The sequence below is a fragment of the Neovison vison genome, chromosome 3 (assembly GCF_020171115.1).
Source record: "Neovison vison isolate M4711 chromosome 3, ASM_NN_V1, whole genome shotgun sequence".
Lineage (NCBI taxonomy): Eukaryota > Metazoa > Chordata > Mammalia > Carnivora > Mustelidae > Neogale > Neogale vison.
Window position 1 is genome coordinate 96820295 of NC_058093.1, and position 12417 is coordinate 96832711.

The window sequence follows — 12417 nt, forward strand, 5'->3', positions numbered from 1 at the left end:
GAACTTGTATAGCCTTTAGGCATTATCATAAAGAGATTTTAAATGCAATGCCAAAGCCTGTGTGTGAGCATACCAAATGGCTGGACATCTAGGAAACCAAATCAGATTACACCGAACATGACTAGAGGCTCAGGAGCCTTCTCCCTGCTTCCAGGACTCAGCGTGGCCCACCCCTGGGTGAGGCTGGGGAGCTGGAAACCCACACTGTCGAAGGCTCCAATTCTGGCTTTTACAGCTTGTAAGAAAACACAGAATCTCTCCAAAGATGTGTACAGGCAGTTAGACCTGAGGGCAGTATCCCTACAGCTGTTCGGTCTGGTGGACCCTTAAGAAATGGTCTCTTACTCGTTCTTGGCCTTATGTGGTATGTGGAGCAGTCCAAGGGTTTCGTGAAACTGAAACAAGGGGAAAGGTTCTGCTGTGTTAGACCAGGAAAAGTGCTTCCAGTGGGAAGGCCCAGATCTGAGCTGACAGAACTGACCAAACGCTGGTCAGCGGCAGGTGCTCTGCAACCGCTCGGCTCCTTGTTCTCGCCCTTCCACAGAGTGGGGGACCTCTGCCCTGTACAGTGGTGGGGGTGTGTGTGTGTGAGGCACTGCAGTGTGGGCACCTGCAGAGCCCAGGGCAGCCCTGGATAAATGGAACCCAGCAGAAGGCGCTGTGGAGGCTACACGAAGGGATGTTGCCTCAAGGCTATGCGGAGCCGCCCCACTGGCTTGTTTCTTAGTCAACCAGAGGGTTCCCTTCAACAGGCAGGCTTATTAGCTCACCTTCACGTGAGCTGTTGGTTCCCTGACACCCTGGCTCGTGGCTCACCGTGGGCTGGTTTGGCATCCTCTCAGCAGTCTGTCTTGGGGGCCAGGAGGATAAGAAGTAGTGCAAATAGCAGCAGGACCTTTGTAAGGCTTGGTGAACCATCTGGAGAGCCTGAAGGTGTCCTGGTAAGCAGGACACCAGGTGAGGCAGGAGGGAGTGTGGGCATGAGGGATGTGATTGTGGCCTCCAGCAGGGGACGCCCACTGACGGCCCTCAAGTTCTCTGCCTGCTTTCACGTCTACAAAGGTCTTTCAGTCCTTACAGAATTCTGGTGAGACAAAACGAGGTGACTCATAAGGAGGCACCTAGAGATGGTAAAGATCATACTCCAAGGTAGACCCTTCTTTGCTCCCAGGTCCAGGGGGTACACGCTGAAAGCCTGATGAGGTATGACACCTGACCCGTGAAAGCCATCTCTCGTCCAGCTACCCAGAGGGCACAACTGAGCCAGCGGTTCCAACTGTACGTCTCTTCTCATGCCCAGGGGCCAGCCCGCCTGGGTGTTCATGGGGGGCTAGAGGCCTTCCGTTTCTCCCACCTCAGAACAGCCGAGTATGGCAAGGCCCACCCACCTCGTCTCCTCCTCCTCTCACCCATCCACTGATTCATCATTCAATAAACACTTGCTGAGAAGCAGAAAAGCCTAAGGGTTCAGAACTGCCCCCGCCTTGAACGCCTTTACAGCTTTGCCTTCTACAGTTTCAGCTCCCTAGGTCAACAGTCATCTCAAAGTACATGATCCTCCTCCTGATAAACTGTCAGAGGGTCAGCGGCGGCTACGTCACAGCGCCTACGTCACAGCGCCTGCGTCATTCCCCGGCGTCGTCTCCTCACACGGGCAATTCGTCACCTCACAGCATCACAAGACCGGTGAGCGCAGCACAGCGAGATACCAGGACGGAGACCACAGTCTCGTAACCTGGGTTACAGTATGTTGTTGTAACTGTTCTAGTTCTACGTTCTTATTGTACCTAATTTATAAATTAAACTTAATCATAGGTGTTGGTAAGTGTTCAAAAAACTACCTGAGATGAACAACGCCATCTACAGGTTGGCTCTTACTATTACTACGTGCAAGAGACTTTTCTAGTTTTCTAAGCCCTTGGGTACTGATGAAAAAAAGGAGCCACCAAACTCCCGCCTTCATAGACCTTATATTCAATGAGAAAGACAGAAAAAAAATATATAATATGTTCAAAGGTAGTAAGCATTCTAGAAGAGAAAGAGGTGAGGAAAAATGATTGAGACTGCTGAGGGAGAGGGTGTCCACATAGAGCACCACTGAGAAGGGGCATTTGAGAAAAGACCCAGATATTTGCATGGATCTGGGAAGAACATTCCAGGCACAGGCAAACCAGGATCAGAGGCAGTGACAAGGGAGTGTCTCACAGGCTTCCGGAGGAGCAGGGAGTTGCATGCGGTAGGAGCTGAGAGTGTGCATGGTGGGGGCCAGAAATAGCGAAGGTGGGGTCCCGGAGGTCCCATGGAGTCATTGCATACATTTTTGGCTCTTAAATGTTGAGGCCAACATTTAAAAAATTACAGAACAGCAGAAAACAGATGTCCAAATAGGATGTAAAGGCCACTCAGAGTAGGTAAATGATTAACTTCGTGGGGATGGGAAGTGTGGTGGAAGCAGTCAGAGAAGGCTTCCAGGTAGTAGGGACTTCTGGGCTGGGTTTTGTAGGCTGCATAGGAGCTACTGGCTTCCCACAAACACGGTGCTTTGCGGATAGCTGATGCACAATGTAGAGCGGCTGAACAGGGGATTTAACAGTAAAAGTAGAAAGGAACAATATTCTACTTCAGAGAGACTTTCTAGAGCCAGGATGAGACTTAATAGTTTTCCAACCTGGTTAACAAGCCCACTTAGAACACAGAACATCTGCATTCCTCTCTAACAATTATTTCAATAGGTCACCGAATTCCCCTAAATTTGACTCTTCTGAAATTATCCGGAAGTGACTCATAAGAAAGGTTTACTATCAGGAACTTTATGAGAATAGGCAACATTTGCCCAAGCGAAGACAACTTACTGTGGACAGAAGTAAGGGCGCTGCCTTTGTCGCAAAGGCCAAGTCACAGTGTGGAGAAAATGTGATTCCCAGAAACAGCCAAAGAGCAGAGAAGATGACAGGGTGCTGCCCCCCGCCCCTCCCCATGAGGCGCTGGCTTGCCCTCTCTCCTGGCTGTTTGTGAAGGGCTCTCCTCAGCCCCACTCCGGGTCCTGGGCAAACCATATAGTTACTATGTCCCCGACACAGCAAGGGCAAGTGGATTTCTGCAGAAACTGTGCAGTCAAGGAGACAGAGGCGGATACAGGTCTGGGGGTGGGATCTAGAGGAAGTAAGGCCAGGAGTTTGGGAGGCAAAAAAGACAAAAGAAAAAAAAGGGACAGGTTGTAGGCCTTGAAATTGGGGTTTGAGCCAAATTCCATCAGCTATTTGAGAGGTAAGGGACATATTTGTTCTTTCTGTTACAGCTGAGAGAGCCCAGGATCTGGCACAAAACAGGTGTTCCATAAATAATGACTGACCGGATTAAAGACATTTCAGTTGCCCAGTGATATCTCCCATTCCAGCCTGTGCTGTCCTTAAAGGAGTGAACATTGTCCCCAGGTGGCTGCCAGGCTCACGGCCAGCAGTGGGTGTAGATTTGTGTCTACACAGGTACAACTCAGGAGGTGGCTGTGATGCTGAGCTGTCGCCATCCATCTCCACGGTTGGTCTCTACATGTGCAAACCAACGAGCCAACAAGCTCACTTCTCTAGGAGTTAGCCACAGACCTCCCACATCCTCTAGTGCACATCCACAGGCGTGGGAATGTTCACACACTCTTCACACCCGCCCAAAGGTGGGAGTGGCACACACGTCCGTCAGGTGTGAATGCAGGAATAAACAGTGGCAGAGCCACACAGTGGAACACTAGTCAGCAATAATAATAATAATAATAATAATAACCATAAAGAATGAAGTACTGATACGTGAATGTGCATGGACCTCATAAACATCACACAGTCCAAGAAGCCATTTATCTCCAGGGAAGGCAAATCTCCAGGAACAGAACACAGAACCTGGGATGCCTAGGGGCTGGGGCCAAGACTGCAAAAGAGGTATCAAGTGAGATTTCTGGGGGGATGGGAATGCTATAAAACTAGACCTTGGCAGTAACCACACACCTTTATCAATGTGATTAAAAAATTGTTAAATTGTATCCTTACATGGAGTGAATTTTGGTCTGTAACTTCTGTCTCAATGAGGCTCCCTGAAAAGCACACCTTGGCCGGGGGCTGGGCTCCAGCAGCAGCAAGCAGCTGAGGCTTCCCGAGGCCCTACTCAGTGTCAGGCATTGCTCTCGGCCCTATACCTGCATTAGTCTATTGATTCCTCCATCAACCTTTTGGGGTAGGTATCTGCACTGCCCAGAAGAAGCAAGAGGATGGGGAGGTTAGGAACATGCGCATGATCATGGAGAGTGGGGCCTCCAGCCCTTAAGCACTCTTTAGTCAGTATCTGCGATCAGGAATGGCTAGGTCAACAGGAGCTGTTCACTTCCCCAAAGAGCAAACATTCCCCAATCTAGGGCTAACCCTGTTCCCTTTTCGGTTCCAGTTCCTCCTCCTCTTCCCCTGCAACCTGTCTGCTCCACCACCACTGCTTGCTACCCTGGACTATCTGGATTCACTACCAGGCTTCTCCTTGCATCTAGAACACTCGCTGGGGAGTTCGAGATGGGCTCAGAGAAACCAGATTTCCCAGGAGCTGAAGCTGATTCCACAGTGGCTCTTGAGGTTAACTTATTTTCCTTCCATATCGCTGGAACGTTTTTCACATGAATTACACAGCTCTTTGCAAAATAATACAAGCATAATCATCTTGCACATTTACAGGATCTTGACGGGAAATAAAGAAAATAGGAATGAGGAACATAGGCATGGTTTGCAGAAAGCAACCTGAACATAGCCGTTCCTTCAAAAGAACCTGTTCTATCCCCTCTGGCCTGAGGCAAATACCTAAATCTTTCCCACGAAATGCATCACGAGAACCTTAACAGGCCTGGACACTCAGGTTAGGGAAGAATGCTGCTCTTGATCTGAGGTTACAAGGGATTTTTGCCTTGGCACCACCCCACAGTTCCTCCCCCACTGCTGGAGAGAGCCCTTCGAACAGAGTGCTGATTTGGAAGAACATGCAACCCAAATCAACACTTCCAGTACAACCAAGCAGTGGTGGTGTGTGCAGGGCTGGGGCATGAAGGGAAAAAAGCAAGTGGTTTCCCTCAAGTCACGACTCTTTCCCACTGGGTGAGTGAGCCCAGGGTTGGCTGGGTATGAGGTAGATTTCCAGCTGTCAGCCACTCAACAACCACTGAAGCCTGGGGCTTTCTCAATTGCTGTCAATTGGCTTCCCCTGGCTCCCGTTGCCGTGGGTGAGTGTGATGGACAACCTTGAAAAGGTTCTGAGATAAAAGCTTCCTTGTTCCCCTTGCAGATCACACGGAAGACTCTGAAGGCAGAGATCAGCCTAATTAGGGCTGTAGCGCTCCTACAGTTCAAGGGCTGGGAAGCTTGAGCTGCCACCAATCTTCAGAGCTCGAGGCTTTCCGTTCACACCAGAAACACCCCTCGTTCCAGTCTCCCTGCTCTTTGATGAAATTCTAGCTGAAAAAAAATAACGAATACCCTGAGATCTAAAATACTGAGGCCTGGAGAGAACTGTTAGAGGCTGAAGACCAAAACTGAATCAATGGGGTCTTGACCTCCCGTACCCCTCTAAAGTTGGGGGAACATTATGGCCTCAACAAAACCCTCCACGGAGGCCTGGATTAACTCAAAATTGGCCTCTTTCTGGCTTGTGTAGCAGCACCAAGAAAATGTTTAACAGGAAATGCCCCCCAATGCAAGATTTCTAGAAGGAATTTTCCTAAAATACCAATCTGAGTCTCACTGTCCTCATCCTGCATTAAAACCTTTCTTGAGCTTCCTGCTATCCCCGGATCAAATCTGCATTCTTGGCGGAGCCTGAGGATCTACTCATGAATTATTTCCTCCTCCAGCCCTGTCTCTCACATCACCTCCCTTCGGTCACAACTCAGCTTCCGATAACTCATCATCCTTTCTTTTTTTCCCCCAGACCTTTTTGTCTTGACCTGTACAGTCCTTCTCATAACCGCTCTGTCTGCTGTCAAGGACTCATCTCGCACAAAATGCTGCTGGACACACTCTCCCATCTCTCCCCGCCTTCCCTGCTCTGCAGGCTGAGTGGTACGATCCCTAAGCATCCGGTTACATCACTGTTACAGAGTCCGGCCCTATGGCGGTGGCATGGCCTGTGGTCCTGAACGGCTTCTCTGGGGGGGCCTGAAGCTACCCGAGGATGGGGACTCGTTCCCTCCCATCTTGCTGAGGCCCCGGCCCAGTCCACAGTGCACTATGGCTGACATTTCCCCAGTGGATGTGAGAATCAACCATAGCAGACAAAACAGAAAGCTCTGGATGTCTGAACAGTGGGCTCTGCTGGAGTCTGTGCTGGGGAGCGGTGTGCAAGGGCAGTTTAATTAGCGTGTATTCCAAATCATAAAGTCCAAGATGAGCTTTCTGGCACCTGGGACACGTGAATGAAAAGCACAAGTACGTGCACGCACGCTCATTCATTTTTGTTAATGCCTTCAGATGGGAGTTACTGTGCACCTACTGTGTGCCGGGCAGGCTGCGTGGGGTATGGAGGGGAATAGACCAGGCATGCTCCTGCATTATGGGGCACGGTGCCCGGTCACTCTAGGGAATGCGACCTTCCTGTTGGAAAGGAAAGCTGGTAATAGAGTTACAGATAACAGGCCACAGGAGAACTTTTAAGGACTGGCTGTGATTCAAGAATCTTCAAATAAACCTGATGAAGAGTCTCTCTCTACGTGGCAGCGTGGCAGCGTGGCAGCGAGGAACCATCTTCCCCAAGAGGAAGTGGAGACAGGAGGGGAGGAATCGGGTTTCAGAAGCAGTTGCGGGGATCCTGCTACAATCTCAGATTGGTTCCCGTGACAAGAGCTGTGACAGCTTAAAACTCCCTGCCAGCGGAGAACCCGCAGGTCCTCTCGGCACCTGCGGGAAGGGGAATGAAGATGACAAGCCCAGCGCCGGGACACCGGCCCCCGCCCGCAGCCCTGGCCATGCTGCGAGGACACGCCTGCACTCAGACCAAACCAGCATCGAACCTGGAGTCCATGACACTTTAGCCCGAGACTGTGAATCTTGGTCCCGCCACCCAGAGAGGGGACTATTCCTGCTGCCTCCTGGGATACAGGGAGGACCGAATGAGACAACGCGCAGGGACATGTTCCATACGCACTCCTGTGAAGTCTGCACGTAAAGGGCTGCTCGAGTTAGGATGCTGATGAGGTCGTGGCCAATCAAGGCACTACATGAAGACTGAATGAGACGGTGATTCAGATGCTTAGTCATATTATACCCCATTCTATGATATCGCAATATAATAATACACTGTGATAGGATACACAATATCATCTATTACGTGATCAACAGTACTCGTTTGCATTTATGGAACACTATGGACCAGCCCTGTACTAAGCACTTTCTGCCCCATGACGTCTATTATTATCCTTACTCTACAAGAGAGGAAACTAAAGCCCAGAGAGGCGGAGTAAGGCACCCAAATCATGAAACCAAAAACTTGTGAACCCAGATGGCGGGGCTGCACAGCATGCCCTCTGGCCATGAACAGGCACCCGGAATACCAGATATGCCTCCCTTAAGCCTCTGCCCACCGCTCTCCCTCTCCAACAGCAGCGTCCAGGACTGCCCTGGGGCTCTTCAGCCTGTTGCCTCAAACTTTCCCTTCGAAACCTACCTGGGACCTCCTGCCTACACTACTTACATTTACAACACACTATTTCTATTTTAGCCTTCACGGTCCTCATCCCCTATTGTGTAAAGATCTCTTGATCATCCCAAGACACTTTGCTTTGCCTTTTAAGAGGAGACCCCCATTCCTGAAATGTGGTCAAGGAGTTCATAGTGCTTTGCGCACAGGGGTTCTGCATCTGTCTATTTGTAGCTCTGAGCTGCTTTTGAAGACCAAGGAATTAAAATGTTACAGAAGGATGCCAGTGGTGCTCTTGGCCTTTACTGTCACAAGCACAAGCCAGAGTTTGCAAGCTCTGTTGGGCGTGGTGGACTCTTGGGTCCCCTCCCTCACTTTAGCACTGAAGCCCTCCTTTTATCTGTTTTATTCTTAGGCTTCATGTAACGTTTCATTTGAAAAGGGGTCATGTTTGAAAAGATTATTTGAAAACCACTAAGACATCCTAATATATTTGGAATTATTGAACACATATTAAAGGAAGGCTTAGAAACCCCTGGTTTCAGCCCCTGCCTTTCTTAGGGTGAGAAACAAAGATCAGGCAGGATCAGTGAACTGTCTCTCTGTTCCGCTACTCACTCTAGTCCTCGTGATGTCCCTCTGAACCAATTCAGCGCAAGGTCTGATGGTTCAGGAGGGCTTTGCCTTGACTATCCAGTCTCTCCCATTTTAAGTTTCCACTTTGACCTTCCACAATCACAAAGAATATTCTTTATTTTTACGAATGTATTTATTTATCTGACAGAGAGAGACAGCACAAACAGGGGGAGCTGCAGAGGGAGAGGGAGAAGCAGGCTCCCCACTGAGCAAGGAGCCTGACGTGGGGCTTGATCCCAGGACCTTGAGATCATGACCTTAGCTGAAGGCAGACACTTGATCGACTGAGCCATGCAGACGCCCTCATAAAGAACATTCTTAACTAGGACAAAGTCTCTTGGATGACCATGACAATGCATGCTTCAGAATTCCATCAAGCCATTACCCAGCTTCTAGAGTCTTGCAAAGTAGGAAAATAACCACAGAAATACGGTAGCTCTTAGATGTTCATAAGAGCCCCCGGTGGTAATGGGATAAAAGGATTTCTGAAGAGCCTTACCTGCTTTTCAATGAAAGCGTTGATTCTCTGTAGCATTCCCTCACATGTGAATTCATATGGCATGTATGGTTCAATCTGTAGAAGGAGAACACGGTATCATGAAAGGAGACAGAGAACCAAGGACACTTACCCAGTCCTCCCCTGACTCACGCACACTCACGTGCCTCAAGAGGGGATAGGACTATGAACTCGGATGGTAACCAACCTGGGTTTACAACCTCACTCTGCTCCTGGTTAGCTGTGGGACCCTGAGCAAAGTGCCCACCACCTCTGAGCCTCACGTTCTTCATGGGCAAAATGGTGAGAAGAAAAATCTACCTCTTTTAAGCTGTGGTGAGGGTCACGTGAAGAAAAAAAAAAAAAGTAAAGTGCGGGACGCCTGGGTGGCTCAGTGGGTTAAGCCGCTGCCTTCGGCTCAGGTCATGATCCCAGCGTCCTGGGGTCAAGTCCCGCATCGGGCTCCTTGCTCAGCAGGGAGCCTGCCTCTCTCTCCGCCTCTGCCTGCCTCTCTGCCTGCTTGTGTGCTTTCTCTCTCTCTCTTTCTGACAAATAAATAAGTAAAATCTTAAAAAAAAAAAAAAAGTAAAGTGCTTAGTTTGGTGTCTGGAACACAGTAGGCATTCTACAAAAGGTGGGGAGCATCATCAGTTAGAGATTAAGCTCCAGAGGGCAGGTGTTCCACGGCTGTTGGGTTGTGTGGCTCACGGAGGAAGGCAGCAAACACCTGCTGAATGGATGTATGCTCAATGCTAGGAGAAGGGCACATGATGAGTGGGTAAGGACCCAGGATGGTGAGGAAAGCACTGGTCGGCACTCGAAGGTGAGGTCAGCTCATAGCTAAAGAATGTGTGGGGCAGGAACAGAGTCATAAAGTGCCACAAAGAGTTCAGCCAAGGGGCCCGGAGGCTAGAAGGTCAAAGCAGACTTCTGCTCATGCTGGGCTTTTAAAGCCAGCTAGGATTCTGGCAAGCCCAGATGTGGAAGCCATTCTGGCTAGTGTGAGCGGCAGGAGGTTAGACACGCAAGAACAGCAGGTGGGTAGAGCGTGGGATGGCAAAGCCTGGGGAGACAAGGCTGAGAAGAGGTTCACTGGATTTCCACAGAAGGATTTCTATACTAAGGAGCCCAAGCTTTATCAGAAGGCAGGAGGAAATTCCAGAAGGTGCTTCTCTGGGGTCAGGGAGGCAATGTGATCATGATTTGGACACCTGGGGATGGCGAAGACTTGAGGGTTTTTGTCTCTGCTGCACAGTGTGTGTGCCCACAGTATAAGGCTTGTGTTTTGGGGGCATCCAGCAAGCATTACCAATCTGAAATGGAAATTTCACTTTACATTTGGGACAAATTCACTAGCAATCCAGTCTGGGACAGCTTCGGAGAGCCCAAGGGCACCTGCCAGCAATAGGACAGAGGGACACCACTTAGTCCTACACTTGCCAATCTCAAATGTACAGGGTGGAGAGCTGGACAGAATGCCTGTGCGTTGAGGCCTGTGGAAAATGGGACAGTTGACAGAGAAGACATCCTCCCGTGGTCACAGGGGACCTTCTCCCCTCTTTTTCTGTGTCGATTCACACATTACACATGAACTCTTCTTTAACCATGACTATTAATTTCATAATATATCTTCAAACCCACGATCATATAATGCATCACGCAGTTTTTCTCTCCGGCATCCCTGCCTACATCTGCGCAGGGAGAAGTGAAAGAGGCTGAGCCGTAAGTATTATACTATCAGGGCAGGACTCTTGAAAGAACACAGGCCATCTCGTTCCTCAATAGAGCACCTCAGAAGAGCTCAAATTACTCAGAAAACTGACTTCAGTATTGCAAACCTGCTCCTTCTCCCCTCAAGCTTTTGCATGAGCTGTGCCCTTTCCAACCCAGACATAACCCTTCACACCAAAGGCAAAATTTTCTTTCCTTTCAGAGGATATTTGTTTACTCATCCTTTGCAGGTGATTCTAGAGGCTTACTATGACTGGCCTGCAGATAGGTCTCTTCTCAAAGGTCCACAGAAGGAAGAGAAAGAAACCATGACAGACAACTTGGCATATTAGGATCATTTATGTGGTGACAAGTAGAATTTCTGGAGTGAAATAACATATCGGTGGCCATTGTCACGACATCAACAGATCCAATTATGTGGTGGGAAGGAGATCATTCCTACAACTTATTCTAAAGGGCAGCCTTTAGACATGGAAATGAATTAATTCAAAGGGCTCAGTGCATAAACACAGAAAAATGACTCTTTCTGTGTCCTCCTACCAACCAAACCCAATTTAACCAAAGGGATGCTGACTCATTAATTGCTTGATAGCCCATTCACTGTTTTAAATAATATGAAGCCAAATTATTTTCCTATAAAGGAAACACAAACCAAAAAAAGGTAATTGTATTCTTAAACCACCCCTGCCAGCGGGTTCCACTAGCCATCCTGCTGCGGACAGGAATGGGGCCCTCTGTGTGGGAAAGTTCTCCGGACTCCTGGCTTTGGCTATAACAGAAGCCGGAGCAGGGGCCTGGGGTAATTTTCTGCATGATAATCCTCCAGGAAGGAGTCAAGGCCTCCTTGGGGAAGGGAATGAAAGGGAATGCTGACAGCACATCCAGTTACGGAGCAACCTAAGCAGGGCCAGTTGTGGAGAAACAGGGGGAAATATTCTTAGCCATCTTGGTCTGTGGGAAAGGACCACTGCTCACATGGCCACAGGAAGGAAGCCTGCAGGCTACACTGTGAAGTTCCTGTTGGCTGTGGAAAACTTCCTTTATTTTCCCACCTCTTCTTTCCCTTTCTTTTTACTTCCCTTCTTGTGAGATGTCCTGTCTCTTCTAGCACCCACTGACTGCTCTAAGTCCAAGTACAATTCCTACAGGGAATAGCTCTCAGAAATCAGCTGAGCTTGGACAGTGGTGGCTTGGCATCGCTCAATGAGAGATGATCTTGGAAGGTACCAGAAGACCAAGAATTCGGTCCTGACTGTCTCCTCTATCTACTAACCATAGGATTTTAAGTCAGACACATTCTGCAATTTCTCCTGATTTAAAATATAAACTAGGTCATGCCATTCCCCTGGTCAAAACTTTCCATCATACTTAAAATAAAATCCAGAATTCTTAGCATGACCTGTTTTTTTTTTTTTTAAGATTTTATTTATTTATTTGATAGATCATGAGTAGGCAGAGAGGCAGGAAGAGACAGAGGAGGAAGCAGGCTCCCTACTGAACAGAGAGCCCGATGTGGGACTCGATCCCAGGGCCATGGGATCATGACCTGAGCCGAAGGCAGAGGTTTTAGCCCACTGCGCCACCCAGGTGCCCAGCATGACCTGTTTTAAAGACCCTACACATTCTGCCTTCAAGGGACCTTTTTTATGGTCTCCATTATTTCTGATGAGAAGTTGGTGGTCTTTCATACTGTTATCCCCTTAAATATAATGGATTTTTCTCTGGCTGCTTTCAAGATTTTTGCCCCTAATTTTTTGTTATCAGCACTTTGGCAATGATGTATACTTGTTTTTCTTCATATTTATCCTGCTTGGAGTTTAGTGAGCTTCCAGGATCTGCAGGTTGATGTCAGCCATTCATTTCAGAAAATTCTTAGCCATTATCTTTTTAAATATATCTTC

General features: G+C 48.7%; 1 protein-coding gene across 2 annotated transcripts in view; it reads right to left on the bottom strand.

Annotated features, from left to right (window-relative positions):
* Positions 1-12417, bottom strand: part of MGAT5 (alpha-1,6-mannosylglycoprotein 6-beta-N-acetylglucosaminyltransferase) — a 335937-nt gene that overhangs the window by 14549 nt on the left and 308971 nt on the right. For both annotated transcript variants that reach the window (XM_044242594.1, XM_044242593.1), the window contains one exon: positions 8789-8863. In XM_044242594.1, the coding sequence (XP_044098529.1) occupies positions 8789-8863 (75 nt within the window). The remainder of the gene's footprint in view (positions 1-8788; positions 8864-12417) is intronic.